Below are 18,174 nucleotides of genomic sequence, written 5' to 3'. Positions count from 1 at the left end.
ATGTTAAACGTTGTTAGAGTTTCCAACAAGTCAAATCGTTCAAAAGACAGTGAGAATAATATAATTATAAAAACTACATCAGGAACCTCTAAAACAAAAGGGTGGGGTTTTTTTGGGGGGGTTATTTCAAACATTGCAGGTTGTTTTCTGACGCTCCAAAACTCTAATAGGAAGTTGCTTTGGAAAGGAAGTTTGCTAGCCAGAAACAAATTGTGATTCCCCCTGAAGAAATCTGTGGACTATTTCTGTGGGCAAAAACATTTGCATTGAGTCAAAGCTTTGGAAATAATGCTTCATTTTTCCAATATGAGTTCTTTACATGTCAGATCACTTCCTTGCCACTCCTCTAGTCCTCATTCTTTTTAGATCTTAGATTTCCTGTGACCTTATGACGGAGACATAGGTTTGATCATTCCATAGTCCATGAACTTCACGAGACATTCCCGAGCCACCTTTAGGACATGCTGCTTCTGGGGGTCATCAGCCTGCTTCCCAACAATGGTCAGGATTTCCAGCATCTCACTTTCCACTAGTTTCTTAGCCAGCTCTTGGTCTGCGTGGATTAAGTTGTAAACAATCACAAGCCCACGGTGCTGTACGTTGAGCTTGTCGTGGAGGCAGAGCCTCTGCAGAATCTCCAGCCACTGGGTTGTCTGCAGAAATAAGATTTGCTAGGTTACTTACACATCTTTGAAATGTGTAACTGCACAGAACTGTTCAAGGTGCTAGTCCACACCATACAAGTAAAACACCCTTATACCACTTTAACAAGCATGACTTCCTCCCAAGTATCTTGGGTATTGTAGTTTGTTAAGGCTGCTGAGAGTTGTTATGAGGCACCAAGTTTTTGTCTCTAATTGCTTCCTTTTCAGGGCTAAATTAGTGGTGAATTATTTCTGAATTAGCTCAGGCATTTCCTGCACGACAAGAGGGTTTTCGTTACTAATTTCTTCATATTATTATTATTTTTAAAAAATCACAGAATAGAAAAGGAAGAAAAGAAAATGAGAAAACTGCTGAGGAAAGCTCCTCAGAACCCCAGCAGTGGTGAACATCAACTGTTAATGAAGCAACAATTTATAGACACTGAAGGGGACAGAATTAGAGATAGAAGCTACCAAGAGGAAGCTTCAATTAAAGGCACAGAAGCTCCAAACAACCTCAAGATTCTATTTTAGCCATCATATAAAAGCAAGAGCCTGCTGGATCAGGCCAGTGGCCCATCTAGTCGAGCATCCTGTTCTCTTGCAGTTTCCAGCAACTGGCATTCTGAAGCATTGGTGCCTCTGACTGTTGCGACAGAGCTGAGCCATCGATAGCCCTCTCCTCCATGAATTTGTCCAGTCCTCTTTTAAAGCCATCCAAGTTGGTGGCCATCACTGCCTCCTGCAGGAGGGAGTTCCATAGTTTCTCCAATGCATGATAAACTTTCTTTTCTCTGTCCTGAATCTTCCCATAATCAGCTTCATTGGTAGCACATGAGTTCTAGTGTTATAAGAGAGGGAGAAAAAAATTTCCCTATCTAATTTCTCCATGCCATGAATTGTTTTATAAACTTATATCATGTTACCTCTTACTCGCCTCTTCTCTATATTACAAGGTACCCAGCACTGCAAACTTTCCTCAGACAGATGCAACTTTCAACACACACTTTATGCTCAAGGGCAATGAGACCCTTACCACTTCGGTCAGCTTATGGCAGAGTCTCTTGTGGGCAGCTGTGAGCATAGCTAGGGCTCCTGCTGCAGCGTTCTGGACTTTGTCATCGTCCTCACCACACAGCAACACGAGCAGTTTCAATCGGTCATTCCCATCTGCTATGAATCTCTCTTGAACCTGGTGCAGGGGGCAGAGGTGGGGGAAAATGAGAGAGATCTGGATTAATTCATCCCCTAACCACCACCACAACAAAAATGGGATGCGGGTGGTGCTGTGGGTTAAACCACACAGAGCCTAGGACTTGCCGATCAGAAGGTCGGTGGTTCGAATCCCTGTGACGGGGTGAGCTCCCGTTGCTCGGTCCCTGCTCCTGCCAACCTAGCAGTTTGAAAGCACGTCAAAGTGCAAGTAGATAAATAGGTACCGCTCCGGCGGGAAGGTAAACGGCGTTTCTGTGCGCTGCTCTGGTTCGCCAGAAGCGGCTTACTCATGCTGGCCACATGACCCGGAAACTGTATGCCGGCTCCCTTGGCCAATAAAGAGAGATGAGCGCCGCAACCCCAGAGTCGGTCACGACTGGACCTAATGGTCCGGGGTCCCTTTACCTTTACCTTTTAACCACAACAAAAAGGGACAGTATTGGGGGACCTTGTGGGCCAAATTGGAACCCATGGCAGGCCAAATTGGGCTACAGGTTGCCCTCCGTTGAATAACAAGGGCTATTTTACCTCTTTGTTCACCACGAGGTTGCACATGCACTCTGTGGCCGCCTGCCGAAGCTGATCGTGGTTTTCAAACATGTAGTTCTCAATGTCAGGCAGGGCTTTCTCTTTGATGATCTTTTGTCTGAAAGAAGCAACGTGTTCGTGTGAAATTGCAGAGCACACACTAGCATGTGAATTGCAAGATGTAGTAAAATTCTGCACCCCTCAGGGTGGAATCCTGCAGGCAACCTTGGGGCAGGGAGTCTGAGTGAAATTTGGTCTCCAATTTAGGAGCCAACTCCGAGGGGCAATGGGGGTTTCGGCCCCCACAATAAAGTATTTGAGGGGGCTGGGCCCCCACAAAGTTGATGGGCATTCCCATTCAAGTGGTGTGTGTGCAATGCATCATGTGATCAGTTATGCGGGGCAGGACTTACCTGGGCCCCCACAATATCTTATTCAAGTTAGCATCCCTGGTCTCCACCTAACAGGCAGGCCACTCTCAGGCCTGGTTGTGGTCTGCAGCTTATGAAGCACCAGGAGGAATCCCATTGGCTTCTTTGTGACATTTGATTCCAGCTGACCTGCAACATCGCTTCTGCCCACATGACTCCTCATACCTTCCAATATGAAGAGGCCCAAAACCAAGGCGCCATCTTGCAGAGCCAAACTCCCACACGCGTCATGTGACCTGTGTGAGATTGCAGCCCCCTAAAAAGCGTGCCGGGGGGGGGGGCACAGCACTAAAAAAGTGTGTTTGGGGCACCATGCCCCCCAAAAGTGCAGCGTGAGATTGCAATGAGCATTTTGGCTGCTGTCGTCTCGTAAGAAAAAATGGGATGTCCCGTTTTTTCTGGGGCCATTGATGGGCGTGCCTCCTGTGGGAGTGAGTTTCATAGTTTAACAATGCGCTGTGGGAATAAGTCCTTTCTTACATGAGAAACATAGATCCCTATCTTGGCCACATCAGGCTGTCTACCAATAGCAGGAGGCCATGAATCCCCCAGGGGGAACAAAATGGCTGCTGTAAATCACCTGAGCTTGTCGCTCCTCCCTGAAAAGTTGGTGAGACCTAGAAGAGCCTCGTAGTTCTGTAGCCCATCCCGCTCGGTGTTCAGCAAACTGACCAGAGGACGCACAACTTCATACACCTGTGGGAGAGGCAGGCAAATGGATGTCACCCTGGGGCACCCTGGAGCCCTGTGGCCATTCAGACCCTGCCACACCCAACAACAGAGCAGATGCCTTTCTGAAGAAAAGGCCTCCTGCACAAAGGGAAAATGTGCAGTCCTTGCTCTGCTCACTTTTGCCTCCAGCCCCCAACCACCACTGGCATTCAGCCCCTAGAAGGTTGTCCAGAAAGGGAATGTTGCTTTTGGGCTGATAAAAGTTGCCCTCTCCTTGTTTTAAAGTAATAAATGTGCTCCTGGTGCTCTCCAGTTGCTGGACTCTGCTCTGTTCACACAAACATAACCATGTTCCAAATATGCCATGGATTGACTCACCCTCTCCCCAGGGAATGCAATGTCTGGATTGGAGATGGCTGCGATCTTGGCCAGGGCGTGTGACGCTTTGATTTTGCCAACTTCTGTGCCTTCCAAAGCCAATGGGATCAGGGCCTAAGAACAACAAATTAGGTGATGACACCAGGTAGGCTCACAGTTGAATGTCCCTGTTGGCTGAGCGTTCTACCCTAAATTCTTATTTGCACATTATCCAAAAAAATAGCCTCAACAACAACAACAACAACAACAACAACAACACACACACACACACACACACACACATGTCCCCAGATTAATTGCACAAAGTATTCCTAAATAGGAGCATCTGAAATAGGAAGCTGAAGAATTACCTTTCCACCCCCTTGAGCAACGATGGTACCACGGTCCTTGGCATCTTCACACAAAGCAAGAAAAACTCTGTTGGAAGAGAAACATACGTTTGGGATAAGTGTCCCCTGTTGTTGTTGATTACGTCCCAAAAGCAATGGTCTGTCTCTGTGCTGGCAGGGGCTGATTGTTTGTCTGAAACATTCCTGGGGATTCCTGGGTGGTGCCATTTTGGCCATATAATGAATGGCACCCCCCTCCAACCCTCGCTATTAACAGGAACATCTTCAGCTTTCACCCTGAAGTACCGATTCAGCGTGTGAACATCATTCAGGGCAGAAACAGACACAAGACTTTGTTGGACGCTTCTCTGGAATCTAGAGTCTGTGAGGGTACACTGCTCACCCTTGTATCCTGCACTGGCATTTCAGGCTTTCCTAAAATGACTTTCCTGTTGCATCCTGCTATCGCCTGAGAATTCTGAAAAGGCAGAAGCGAGGCAGCTTACCTGGCTAAGAGCTCTTTGGTCTGATCGGTCAAAATGGCACTGTCCGCTTTCACCATGCAGACCAGGGAGGAGGTGACTCCGGCAGCGACCAACCGTTTGACCCGCTTTGAGACAAAATCCTTCTTGTCCTGTGGGAGAGTAAGGAGTTGTGGTGAAGCCCAACTTTAATCTTGGTCCCTGCCACTCTGTGGAGGAGTAGGGATGGGTGGATCTGTCAATTTCTGGTGGGGTATAGTGGTTAGTGTGTTGGACTAGGGCCTTGGGAGAACCAGGGTTCAAATCCTCACTCACACTGGGTATGACCTTAAAGGCGAGTCGTCTCTCAGCCCAACTTACCTCACAGGGTTGTTGTGAGGATAAAATAGTGAGGAGGAAAAGCACGTACACTTCGCTGAGTGCCTTGGTGGAAAAGGTGGTATATAAATGTAATAAATAAATATATTTCAGTTTCCCGTTTCCCCACTCTTCAGTTCCTGATATTTCTACATCAGGTTGCGATATTTTTTTTAACAAGCCCTCATGAAAATTAATCAGGATTTTAATGCGAGTTTCTCCTGGATATACACATTTGTCTGCACTTTTGCCTAATATCTATATCCATAATGCACACATTTTTGCAAAGCTTTCCCCCTAATATAATGCTTTTCCAAACCAGGTTCAATATTTATTATTATGGTCAGTGAACAGCATTAAAGGACCCAGGTAAGAAGCACAGAGAACACATTAGCCAGATGTTTATAATGAGGTAAAAAAGAATGAAATTACATACATTCATTTTGTATGTTATTTTCACTAATAGGTTTTTAATATATTTGTTTTTGTGCTTTCAACTGTTTTAAATTATATGTTAACTGCCTTTTTGTACATAATACTTTACTGGAGAACAGCAAGGGGAAAAGGTGGTGAGAATTTTGGAGCACAGCTTTGCTTCAGTTCTGGTACTGTTTTGTAAAGTGCGAAATAGGTAGGTTTGCTTTTCCAGCGCAAACTGAATAAAAATTCTCTCCCATTGCTAGGGCAGAGTTCTTTCCTGCTAGTTATTAACAGCATTTGGTGTTGCCAAGGATGACCGGCCGGCTACCTTTGGGTGTTCCTCAGGAACATGCTGCTTGGAAAACTTGGCCAATTGCACGAGTTCCGGGATAATTTCCTTGACATCGTAGCTGTTGGTGCAGTTCACCAAGACGGTGGCCACTGAGTACAAAATGGTTTTGTCGCTTGTCTGTAAAACGCAAAATCAAAGTTTTGTGGTTTTTTTTTTTTTAAAAGAAGATGATAAAATCAGGTATTTAAAGTGAGAGAGACTTTGAAAGCAAGGGAGACCTTTGTCCAGTCCAAGGGTTGCATATCTAAAAGATTGAGTTTTTACAAATGTGGAAAGGGTTTATGTGGCACCTATTAACAGTGCCAGTTCTGCATATCAAAGAATTGTGATTATGTCTATTTCCATTATGCTTATGATTTATATTTGTTCAGTTGAGCCACCTGGGACATTATTTTGTGAAAATAATGGTGGAAAACTACAGCAGTGGGCAATTAGGGCCGCAACGATCTGCATGTATGTGGCATTCATGCAAGCGCATGTGTGATACAGCCTACCTTGGCTAATTCAAACATGGCTTGCATGGCTGGCTCATCCTCCACAAAGTCATCCTTCACGTCGGCATCCAGGGTCAAGTAAGCAAGACCTTCTATAGCCCACTTCCTTGTGCGGGTGTCAATGGCAGGGTTGCACAGCCATCTGAAGGAACGAGGCAAGGAAGATGAGGCTCAGTAAGGCAAATGTTGGGTAAGATATTGGAGAAGAACAGATTTTAAACTGATGTCCTTGGACTCTTTAAATATCCAGATTATTTGCAAAACAGTATTACAGTGGTACCTCAGGTTAAGTACTTAATTCGTTCCGGAGGTTCGTTCTTAACCTGAAACTGTTCTGAAACACCACTTTAGCTAATGAGGCCTCCTGCTACCGTCGTGCCGCTGGAGCACGATTTCTCTTCTCATCCTGAAGCAAAGTTCTTAACCTGAAGCACTATTTCTGGGTTAGCGGAGTCTGTAACCTGAAGCGTATGTAACCTGAGGTTCCACTGTATTATTGTCATTCTCTCTCTCTCTCTCTCTCTCTCTCTCTCTCTCTCTCTCTCTCTCATCCCAGGGCGGGTTACAGCATTAAAATACAATACTAAAAACAATTTAAAATAACCCGCAATCATTAAAATAAGGTGGGTCCTAAAACCATACACCTCATTGCCAAAGGCCAGGGTAAAGAGGTGCACCTTCAGCATTCTCCAGAAGCTGTGCAGTGAAGGTGCCAGACGCATCTCTGTGAGGAGGGAGTTCCATAGCTCAGGGGCCACCACAGAGAAGGCTCTCTCCCAGGCCAGCCCCCACAGCTCTCTAAGGGTGGAGGAACTACCAAGAGGGCCTACTTTGCTGATCTCAGCACCTGAGAGGGTCTGTAGGAAAGAATGTGGTCTTTCAGATATTTGGGGCCTGAGTCATTTAGGACTTTAAACAACAATACCATTGCAGCTGTTTCAAAACAGGGTTTATATTAGATTTAAATGGAACCCCAGCCAGTAATCTGGCAGCTGTATTTTGGACCAAGTGAAGTTTCCGAATAATCTTCAAGGGCAGCCCCATGTGGAACGCACTGCAGCAATCCAATCTGGAAGTTACCAGAGAATGGAAGACGTGATTTTGTTACAGAAATGCTAGAATATTAAACACCACATGGACCTAAGCGTCTTGCTGGGATGTTTGAAGAATATGCTTCCAGAAAGTGACTGGGAGGAGCTAGCAATTAGGCTGGCATGCAAACTTTAGAGACCGAGAGAGGCAGCATCTGTTGTGGAATCTGCTCTCCCAACTCCTCCACCCCTCATCCCCAAAGTCGGTCTTCTGCCACTTACTTCCGGCACTGCCTAGCCAGCTTCTCTGTTGACCCTTCGGCAAACTGTCGCAGGCCATAGTCTGTGCCCCCGGCGGAGCCCAGCTTGCAAAGGCCCTGGCAAGAGAATCAAGGAGGTATTGGTGGGCTCAGTATTGCACTGGCATAGCCACACCCACCCACCCCCCTTTTAAAAATGAAACTCTGCTCTGGCATGAACTTCAAAATGTAGGCCTCTACCTACAGCTCAAATCGTTCGGCTTTAGGTTTTGTAGGCTTCCTGACTGCAAGGTTGGGGGGTTGGTACAGGTCCTACACACCTTCCCCCCCAAAAGGGGGGATAACGCCCATCATTATCTCTTCATTTTTAGTCAACATTCTGTAACTATTTTATAATGATTGACAACAACATTAGCACACCTTAATACAACTAAAACACAGAATTATAATCCTAAATAGGATGTTGTTGTTGTTGTTGTTGTTGTTGTTGTTGTTGTTGTTGTACCACCCTTCATCCAAAGATCACAGGGTGGTTTGCAACATAAACAGACATAAATCATGTGGTTTGACTCACAAGTGGTACTAGGATAGTTCAGTTGGTAGAGCATGAGAATCTTAATCTTAGGATCGTGGGTTTGAGCCCTATGTTGGGCAAAAGGATTTCTACATTGCAGGAAGTTGGACCAGATGACTCTCATGGTCCCTTCCAGCTCTACAATTCTACGAAGGCCATATTAAAAAATGTTGCCATTTGCTCTGTGATTGGTTTATGGGAACCAATAGCAAAGTGATCATAAGAGCGGCCAGGGAGGGGCTGCATAATGGGGTATATTAAGTCTTTCCTAGTCCCTTGATTGAAACTGCATCAGGGAAGGATATGCATGATGGCCTTCACCTCAGTATTGCTACAAGGGCAGCAACTGTCGTTCATTGGGGTTTTGTTGTTACTGTCATCTAATAACATTAGAAGGGAGAACATTAAACCTTGCCATAGGAAAAGCCTTCCTGCATTGAGGATAATCAACCGTCTCACGTGTTTGCAGGGGAGGTAAGGTTGCCCCAGTGACTATGGGGAGCAGGATTCCCCATGGTTCCCCATCCACCCCTGAACCAGGAGAACTGACCACCAGAGCTCTGATCTTGATCTTCTCATTCTGGGTCTTCTTGTAGATTTCCTTCAGCAGGCTGATCCCGTTGGTGATGATGAAGGTGGCCCGGCTCAACTTGGTCGAAGCGTGGATCAGGGCTTCCACGGCCACCAGCTGATCGATCTCTCGCTCGGAGCCACAGAGAGCCACCATCATCTCCATGACCCCTTTCATGCCCAGCAGTTTGTTCCCCAAATCAAAAGGCCCCTGCAGGACCCCAGACACCGTCTGGATGGCGTGCAGAGTCTTGTCCATGTCCTGGGGGTCAATTTTGCTCCTAGAAACATGGAAGAGCAGAGGAGGAAGGAAGGAAGTAGAAGGCATGGTGTCCTTATCTACCCATCAAAATGGCCCTTTGGGGTTTGGGGAAACTCAGAAGACCCACCCATGATTTAATTAGAAATACAATCCATTTCACCAGTACTATTTTTTTCTAGAAAAAGAGGTGCCAGAGCTCACCACGAACACTTCCCTTGTTCTCTTAGAATGGCAAGAGCACCCACCTGCCTGAGAGGGGCTGGAGCTGAGCTCCAGTGAGCTCTGGCTGAAAAAAAACCCTGCATCTCACCCTGGTGGAGGGAGACTATAAAATGGCACGTGGCATGGAGAAGTTATTCTCCCTCTCTTAATGGTAGACCTCACGGTCATCCAATGAAGCTGAATGTTGGGATATTTGGGGACAGGTAAAATGAATGACTTCTCCACACAGTGCATGGTTAAACTATGGAACTCCCTACCACAGGAGACAAGAATGGACACCAACCTGGATGGTTTTAAAAGGGGATTGGGCAAACTTGTGGAGGAGAGGGCTATCAATGGCTATTAGCCACAATGGCTGTGCTCTGCCCCCACAGTTGGAGGCAGCAATGTTTCTGAATACGAGTCCCTGGAGACTACAGGAGGAAAGAGTGCTCTTGAGCTCAGGTCCTGCTTGTGGGTTTCCCTTTCGTTGGCCACTCTGAGAACAAGATGCTGGACTAGATGGGCCATTGGCTGATCCAGCAGGCCCTTCTTATGTTCTTACATTCTTCCTGTGACCAGGTGGGTCTGTGTAGGTGCTCACTGTGGTTGGTCGACTTCAAGCCTCCCTCCTCCCCAGCTAAACTGCCCTCCCTTCTTGGAGTTATCTTTAAACCAGACTTGAAATGGGCAGCTCTTCAAGTAGAGAAGTCCTGTCATTTGTAAAGCAGGACACACAGCCCCCTTACTCACTGGATGTACTCTTCGCAGAGCAGCCTGAAGTTATCCCTCTCTGGGTCACACCGCAAATCATCATACAGCTTGTTCAGGAGCACTGAAGCTGTCAGCTGGGTGTTCTCGGTCAAAGGGAGGCAGTTTGGCATGTCAGGGATCTGGCCAGCAACTTTCAGGATCTTCTTGAGACCTGGGAGCAGAGCAGGGAGCAGGGAGAGAACACAGGGTCAGTTTAGACACAAATGCAGAGATGCAACCTTGGACAGGGCTCAGCGATTGAGCACGTGCTCTGCATACAGAAGGCCCTAGGTTCAATCCCCAATAACATCTCTGAGCAGAGCTGAGAATTCCCCTGCCTGAACCCCTGAGGAGCTTCTGCCAGCCTGTGTAGACAACACTGGGCTAGAGGGAGCAATGGTCTGGCTCTCTATAAGGCAGCTTCGCATCTTCCTCTGGAGTTGGCATCTAAGAGAGCCCCCTTATGGGAATCAGATATAGCTCTGTGGCTTCTAGTTCTAAACAACAACAATTTATTATTTATACCCCACCCATCTGGCAGGGTTTCCCCAGCCACTCTGGGCAGCTCCCAACAGAATATTAAAAACACAATAAAACATCAAACACTAAAAACTTCCCTAAACAGGGATGCCTTCAGGTGTCTTCTAAAAGTCAGAGTGTTGTTTATTTCCTTGACATCTGGCTGGAGGGCATTCCACAGTGTGGGCGCCACTACTGAGAAGGCCCTCTGCCAGGTTCCCTGTAACCTCACTTCTCACAGTGAGGGAACTGCCAGAAGTCCCTCGGCGCTGGACCTCAGTGTCTGGGCTGAACAATGGGGGTGGAGACACCCCTTCAGGTATATTGGGCCAACGCCTCCTTTCTTCCAAGGAGCTCAAGGTGGTGTCTGTGGTTCTCCTTCTTCTTATTTAATCCCCACAACAACTCTGTGGGATAGTGAGTGAGAGACAGTCCCCAGGGAGCTTCCTGGTTGAGTGGGGATTCAAACCCTGGTCTCCCAAGTCATAGTCCAACACTCTAACTATTGTGCTACACTGCCTCTCTCTACCTGTTGTCAGATCTGGACCAGCAGGAAAAGAAGATATTGGTGCTGGGCTTACCGTTGTCAATGACAAACAGGGTCCTGCTGTTGTCATGGATTCTCAGGTCCTTCCTTGGTATGTTCTTATTGAGCAAATTGAGAGCACGGTCTCGGCCTTGTCCAGACACCTTTTTATTGGGGAGCATGTCTAGGAGGCGCATTGTCACTGCCTTCAGGTCCTTCTTTGTGTCTGTGCAAAAAAAAAGAAAGTTGGGCAAAGCACGGTCAAAGTGATTGGTGTAGCTGTTAATATCCATCCATTTCTGAACAGGGACAGCCTGGCCACTGTAGTCCATTTGTTGGTAACCTCAGGGCTGTAAACCTCTTTGATTATTTTAATGACATAAATATTTTTGTAAATAAATAATATGCACAGGGACTAACTTTCATTCATATCAGCCTTCCTGATGCCCTCCAGATAGATGAAGAACTTGAACTCAGAGCATGGTTTCCCACCAAAATCTTTAATGCTCAGATCAGCACTCATCAATGCACCTGTTAGCAAAGTTGCCAATAATTACCCAGCACTAAGGCATCCTCTTTTCCATGTTCTTCCTTCTTGCCTTCCCCAGTTAGCGAGTCAATGATGGCCTGCAGGAGGTTGGAGATGGCCAGCGAGATCTCTTCATGGTTGGTGGACATCCACAGGCAGATATTGTCAATTCCCAGCATGTGAAGGATGGCTGTTGCCTGTCCAGCGAAAGAGAGATTGATTTACCTGCCTGTGTTTTCTCATGCTGATGCAGCACTAAAACAATGAAACTCGTTCCCACAGGAGGTAGTGGCAGCCACTAACTTGGGTGGCTTAAAAAGAGGACTGGAGAAATTCACAGGAACACGGGCCTCAGGAAGATGCCTTGCATCAAGACAGACCGTTGGTCCATCCTGTGGGAGAGTGGGGAAGGGTAAAGGTAAAGGACCTCTGGACAGTTAAGTCCAGTCAACGGTGACTATGGAGTTGCAGTGCTCATCTCGCTTTCAGGCTGAGGGAGCCGGCGTTTGTCCATAGACAGCTTTCCAGGTCATGTGGCCAGCATGACTAAACCACTTCTGGTGCAGCGGAACACCATGACGGAAACCAGAGCACAGGGAAACGCCGCTTACCTTCCCGCCACAGTGGTACCTATTTATCTACTTGCACTGGTGTGCTTTCAAACTGCTGGGTTGGCAAGTGCCGGGACAGAACAACGGGAGCTCACCCCATTGCGGGAATTCGAACCATCAACCTTCTGATCGGCAAGCCCAAGAGGCTCAGTGGTTTAGACCACAGCGCCACCCATGTCCCTTGGGAGGGTGGGGAAGGAGAAGGCCTTTCCTGTGGCTGCTCCCAGATTATGGAGCTTTCTTCCATGGGAGGCTTGCCTGGACGCCTCTATGATCCCCCCCCCTTCCAACAGCGCATTTGCCACTCACTGACTGTTCTGGTAGTGTCTTCTGAGTGTTGTAATTTTCTATTTGTCCTTTTAAACGTTTTTAAGTGTTCTCTATGCTGTTTTAATATGGTTACTTATTTAAGTGCTTAAAACTATACACACACACGCATATATGTATTGTGTACTTTAGTTGTATCTGCCTTAATTTATGCCTGTGCTGAGAGAAAGGCATGATACAAACAACATAAAGTAAAGTTAGGATTTGGTCACCAGTGGGTCTGGGACCAGGGGGGAGGGTGTAGAGCAGAGGGTGATCTGTGAACCAGGCAACCTCAGATAACACTTACCCTTGCCTTATGGTCTGTGCACATTCCTGAAAGGGTCCTTATCGCTGCAAGGACTAGCTCTGGGTTTTTTGTGTCTATCAGCCTCAGTAGCAGGTTCAGGCCATTGTTCTGGAATATCCTCTCTGCACCCGCTTCCTCCCGGCCAAGGACAATGAGATTGTTTGCAGCCTGGTTTTTAAAAAGAAATGGCAATTGACATAATTGAATGGCTATATAAACTCCAAAAGATATATATTTGTTTAGGTAAACCTACCCAGATATTTAGAAAATTGATGCGGGTTTTAATCTGCTTTTAGTTTATTGTTAATTTAACTTTTTGAAGATCTTAAATTATTGTTGCTAATTCTTCCTACTGGTTATTTTTTATCTTTTAAACAAAACTGCTTTGAGGGCTTTTTTTTATTGCAATGAAGCAGTGTATAAATTTTATGAAATAAATAATAGGTTTGACCAGTGTTTCTGCATATGTATCACACTGATTTAAGCATGAAAGCCTTTGGGAAGAATCCTCTTCTGAGTTCTTGTTCTTCAATAACTGGAGGCCAGGACAGAAATCTTACTTATTATAAAGGAATTTATGGACTTTGGCTATTGCAAGGGGGCGGGGAAGTCACACATAAGCTGCATTTTCCAGGGTGGTGGAGGATCCGGAACACTGGTGGGATTTTTATTTTCCTTGCTTTAGACATAGATGCTCAAGATTCATCATTCATGTCTGCTCAGGAAATATGGATGGCTTGCTTTTTATATTGTCGTGTCACCATTTCTTTCTCTTGTCTACTGTTTGTTTGCTTTTTATATGGTACAATGCAATACTCTGCTGCCACACTTTTGGGTTGTTAATCAATCAATCAATCAATCAATCAATCCTCACCTTCTCTCGCTTCTCTTTCTCACTCTTCTCATCTAGCAGGATCTCAAACATTTGCTGGACCCTGGCATCGGTAGAGAACTGGACACGCAGCTGCACCAGGTCAGTTGGGAAACATGATATGAGTTAGACTAGAGCAAGTAGTGGGCAACCTCAGGCCCAAGGGTGTGCTTTCTCTGGCCCTTGGGACTCCCCACCCTCCCTAGCCATACCCCCACCCCCACTGTCACAGGCCACATTCACACGATTCATTGAAAGCACTATGATACCACTTGGGGGAGTCATGGCTTCTCCCCCAAAGTATCCTGGGAACTGTAGTATGTTAAGGGTGCTGTGAGTTGCTAGGAAACCTCCCTAGTCCCCCTCCCAGTGCTATAGTTCCTAGGGAAGTTAACAATCTATCCCTCTTTACAGGGAACTCTGGAAATTGTAGCTGTGAGAGAGGACACTTCAGCACCCACAAAATATGGCAGATCAGGAATTCAGGACCATGGAGAGTTCTAAGTGAGCAACTTGATTCAGCAGAACTGAACTATATAGTTAATGTGGCATCATTCTACTTTAAACAGACATGGCTTCCCCCAAAGCAACATGGGAAATGTAGTTCATTAAGGGTGCTGAGAGCTGTTAACAGACTGCCTGTTCCCCTCCCAGAGCTACAGTTCCCAGAGTTACCCATGAAGCAGGATTGACTGTCAAAGCACTCTGGGAGTTGTAGCTCTGGGAGAGGAATAACAACTCTCTAGCACCCCTTAACAAACTACAGTTCCCAGAATTCTTTGGGGGAGGGCGTGACTGTGCAAAGTGCTATTATGGTGCTTTATATGTATGGTGTGAATGTGGTCACAGTTTTCACTGACGAGCAGCATCAGAAACTCAAGGTGGGAAAAGAATCATGCTGTTCTCTTCCTGTATCTGCACAAGATTGCAAATGACGCTCCACATTCTAGAGCCAGGGGCCCAGGAAATAATAAATGCTATCATTGTGATTTTTTCTTCTTCTTAAAAAAGTTAGCTGCCATCCATATAGTGGCATTCTTGGAACATTTGACATTAGCTGACCATGGTCAAAAAACAGGCAGCTGGGTGACAGTCTCTGACCAGTCTATTGACCAGTGTGCCAACCTTACTCTGTGCTTACCTTCTCCTGGATAGAGGCTCCTAGACGACGGAGAGTCTCTTGGAAGTTTTTATTCCGGGGCTCAATAGTGGCACACCTCTGGATATCTTTGAAGGCCTGATCCAGCTTGCCCAGCTTCTCCAGAGCTTGGCTACGTCGGTATAAGGCCTTAATATCTGAAGCATTGATGTCGATAGCTAGTGGGGAATTAGCAAATGACAACTGTCACCTTGCAGCAGCTATTCCATCTGGCTGAAGCATTTGGCCCACTCCATATGGCTCTGCTGAAAGACCAGCTCCTTTTGAATGCTGAAGTTTGCTTGTTTTTTCTCTACCTCATCCCCTTTTCCTTTTATGCTACGTCATTCAGATTGCAAGTATGCAAACAGGGACTGTCCCATCTGTGTACTTTTTTTTAAAAAAAGGTTTGGGTTTGGGGAGGTAAATTTGAAATGACATAGCTATCGTTTGACCTACCTCTGGATGCGTCTGACGCCGCCTGGGCATAGTTCTCCTAAGAATTTGGGAAGAAAAATGGCTGGAATCAGTGACTGAGACGACTGGCTTTGATCTCAGCCAAATTCTCTTCCCCACCCCCTGCCACAACACCCTCTTAGGGTTGACTACTGCAAAAGCAAGTCAACTTGTTCAATAATCAGTATCGACACAACTCACTCACAACTTCATAAAATGACTTCCCATTGACATCTGAAGTTCAACAATTGTTGGACTACTGCACTGATGCATAACAATATCCCTATTTTCTTGTATTAGATTTGAATGCCTATCCTAATTGATTCCCATCTTACGGGGAATTTCCTCATCAAGAATCCTAGAACTGTAGAGTTGGATGGGACTACATGGTCATCAACTCCAACCCCTTGCAATGCAGGAATCTTTTCCCCAATGTGGGGCTTGAACCCATGACCTTGAGATTAAGAGTCTCATGCTCTACCCGTTAACATACCCGGCATTTAATCTCATTGGCTTTACCTTTTTCAGGAAACAAGCTGCCCGGTTTCGGAACAACACCGCCTGAAGCGATTTATCTTTGGCGACCTTGAGGGCTTTGGTGTAGCTTTTGATAGCATTCTCATAATCATTGCCTTGGAAATACTTATTTCCCTCCTCTTTCAGCTGCGAAGCGTTATCCATCTAGGAAAAGAAACCAACAGTATCTGTCTAGGACAGGAATGTAGGACTGGATAGGCCCTCGAGACCTCTCTGCCTGGCCCTCTCCATCAACAGAAGGGTGCATTCCTTTCTGGTCAAACTCCTGGGTGGGCGGAGCCAGAGGCAAAAGTGGGAGGAGCAACAGGTGGGAATTTAACCTTTGTGCAGTAGTCTAATTGCAACACGCCCCCCACCCCACTGCTCCTGATCGTCTGTCTATGTAGAGGTGAGAAAAGGGGAAAACATTTCTATATCCATTTTCATAATTTTGTAATTTTGTAGTCCATCATGTCACTTCTTTCTCAGCTTTTCTCTAAACTAAAACATTGCAAACACTGCAGCCTTTCCTCACAGAAGAGTCATTCCATCCCCTTGACCATTTGGGTTATCCTCCACTTTCTCCCCACACTGCATAATTTTATATACTTCTGTTGAGCCCCTTCTTCCTTGCCTTTCCCCCCTAAGCTGAGGCATCGCATGTGGGCTGATGTACTTCACTCAATCAAAGTTATGATGATTACAGGTATGGTTTTTTAAATTTTCTTTTGCTTGATTATTTTGCTTGATCATTCTTTTGCTTGATTTTTAATATTTCTTTTGCTTGACTTTTTACATCTACAGTCTCAAAAGCCAATCAATCAATCAATCAATCAATCAATCAATATACGGTATATGTGTACGCGTGTTTGTGTGTATTATGTGTATGTGTAGGCTTTAAGTCTCTGAAAGCTGTTGCCAAGAAAATTTGCTTGCTCCTTTTTCATTGCCTTCCATCTCCTTTCCCACAGCAGACTCTCCCGTAAGCAGCTATATTTGGCCAGCCACAATATGCCTCTGGGATATGTCACTATCGCCTGACACAATCTCACATTCCATCCCCAACAAAAACAAAACCCAAGGTTGATTTTCAACACAACCACCAGCATCAATCTGCTATTTGATTTCAGTTCCTACCCGCTTAATACCCAGATTTCCATACCTTCTGAAGTTTCCAAACTCTGAGATTTCTCACCAATATTGGCTGTTTTCCCTTCGATCAATGAACTGCAAGCACTTCTCTCTTTGTGTAAGTAGACTGATATGCCTGCCTGGGCTTCAGATAGATAGGTATATATATATAGCTCAATGAAATGGTCACAGATCCAGGACTGTAGCACAGTGCGAAAGACCTCAGGGGTGAAGGTCTAACTTCCTGAAACAATGATTGGCTTTAAACTGAGCACAATGGACGGGTCTGAACAATTTGCTGAAATGTGTGTCCAAAATGTGCGCCAATTTTGGGCAAGACTGAAGGAGGGCCTTTTAAATAGCGAAAAAGAAATGCAAATAGCCCCCCTGGATTCCCCCCACCCCACCCCATGAAATGTACTCTGCTCCTTCCCATTCTATTTAAGGAAGTGTCAGACATTTGAAACTCTGGGACAAATGGCTTTTACTCCAGAGTCCTAGAAGAGTTTCAGGAGCAGCTGCAACTTGCGGGATGCCTCCAGTACCTTTGAGAACTGCTCCCACCCCACCGCCGGCAGAGATTACCTTCAGAAATCACGTTCCTTCTCCAAGGGCTTGGAGAAATTCCAAACAATGGAAATAGCTTGGTGAAAACTCCAGATACACTGGCCAAAAAGCAAAAGAATTGACTGGGCTGATTAATTGTAAACAGGACATTCTTTATGGATTCTGTACATGCAGCCATATAATTGTGTTTTAAAACATTATGATCAAATATTGATTGTTTAATATGTTTAGTGTTTTTTTTAAAAAAGCAAGAAATGAAATTTGGAGAACCAAATAAATTCCTGCAGAATGACAGAATTGATTGGTGGCTAAAGGATGGATGAGCTACAATGATTTCAGAGTTAATGCTGGAAACTGAAACTGTTGGATGTCTGAAACCCTGCAGCAGTCTTCCCCAACCAGGTGCCCTCTAGCTGTTTTGTTCTACCACTCCCATCATGGCTGAGGCTGATGGGAGTTGTATAGTTCAAAACAGCTGGAGGCGACTCTAAAGTCATGTCTCAATTATGTTTTACTGCTTCTCTTAGAAGTGGAGCTGGCTTCTTGACTATAGATTGAAGGCAGATGTAGCCAGCAATGGTGCCCTCTAGCACCCCTGACCACTGGCCATGCTGGCTGATGGGAGTTGGAGTACAACAACATCTCAAAGGCACCACCTCGGATGCTCCTGCTTTAAGGCTACTGAAAGCAAAGGAGAAGGCTTTGTTTTACCTTTAATAGGTGGATGGATGGGTGGACTTT

General features: G+C 45.8%; 1 protein-coding gene across 2 annotated transcripts; it reads right to left on the bottom strand.

The window, feature by feature from the left end:
• Positions 1 to 120: 120 nt before the first annotated feature.
• UNC45B (unc-45 myosin chaperone B) lies at positions 121 to 17,148 on the bottom strand. Of its 2 annotated transcripts, none has more exons than XM_081843499.1 (20): positions 16,931 to 17,148; positions 15,739 to 15,900; positions 15,223 to 15,259; positions 14,767 to 14,942; positions 13,629 to 13,718; positions 12,755 to 12,922; positions 11,556 to 11,724; positions 11,054 to 11,224; positions 9,954 to 10,125; positions 8,718 to 9,018; positions 7,616 to 7,710; positions 6,303 to 6,444; positions 5,785 to 5,925; positions 4,704 to 4,831; positions 4,219 to 4,285; positions 3,869 to 3,982; positions 3,399 to 3,514; positions 2,388 to 2,505; positions 1,681 to 1,836; positions 121 to 653 (listed from the first exon to the last, which is right to left on the bottom strand). In XM_081843499.1, exons 2-20 carry the CDS (start codon positions 15,898 to 15,900, stop codon positions 387 to 389), a joined length of 2,790 nt encoding a protein of 929 aa, XP_081699625.1. In that variant the 5' UTR covers positions 16,931 to 17,148; the 3' UTR covers positions 121 to 386. The 2 variants fall into 2 exon arrangements, with proteins under 2 accessions (XP_081699625.1, XP_081699624.1); XM_081843498.1 differs by having other exon boundaries at positions 16,898 to 17,021.
• Between the last annotated feature and the right edge of the window lie 1,026 nt (positions 17,149 to 18,174).

The sequence above is a fragment of the Podarcis erhardii genome, assembly GCF_964252035.2.
Source record: "Podarcis erhardii genome assembly, chromosome: 16".
Classification (NCBI taxonomy): Eukaryota; Metazoa; Chordata; class Lepidosauria; order Squamata; family Lacertidae; genus Podarcis; species Podarcis erhardii.
The sequence above is the reverse complement of the archived record's forward strand: the minus strand, read 5'-3'. Positions and strand labels throughout refer to the sequence as shown.

What these genes read in the sequence shown, in the direction of transcription:
- UNC45B (XM_081843499.1), bottom strand. Translation starts at nt 15,900, where the DNA reads ATGGATAACGCTTCGCAGCTGAAAGAGGAGGGAAATAAGTATTTCCAA. An exon ending in GCACAGACCATAAGGCAAGG is followed by an intron (nt 11,725 to 12,754) that starts GTAAGTGTTATC and finishes TTCGCTGGACAG; the next exon opens with GCAACAGCCATCCTTCACAT. An exon ending in AGAGGATGCCTTAGTGCTGG is followed by an intron (nt 11,225 to 11,555) that starts GTAATTATTGGC and finishes TTTTTTGCACAG; the next exon opens with ACACAAAGAAGGACCTGAAG.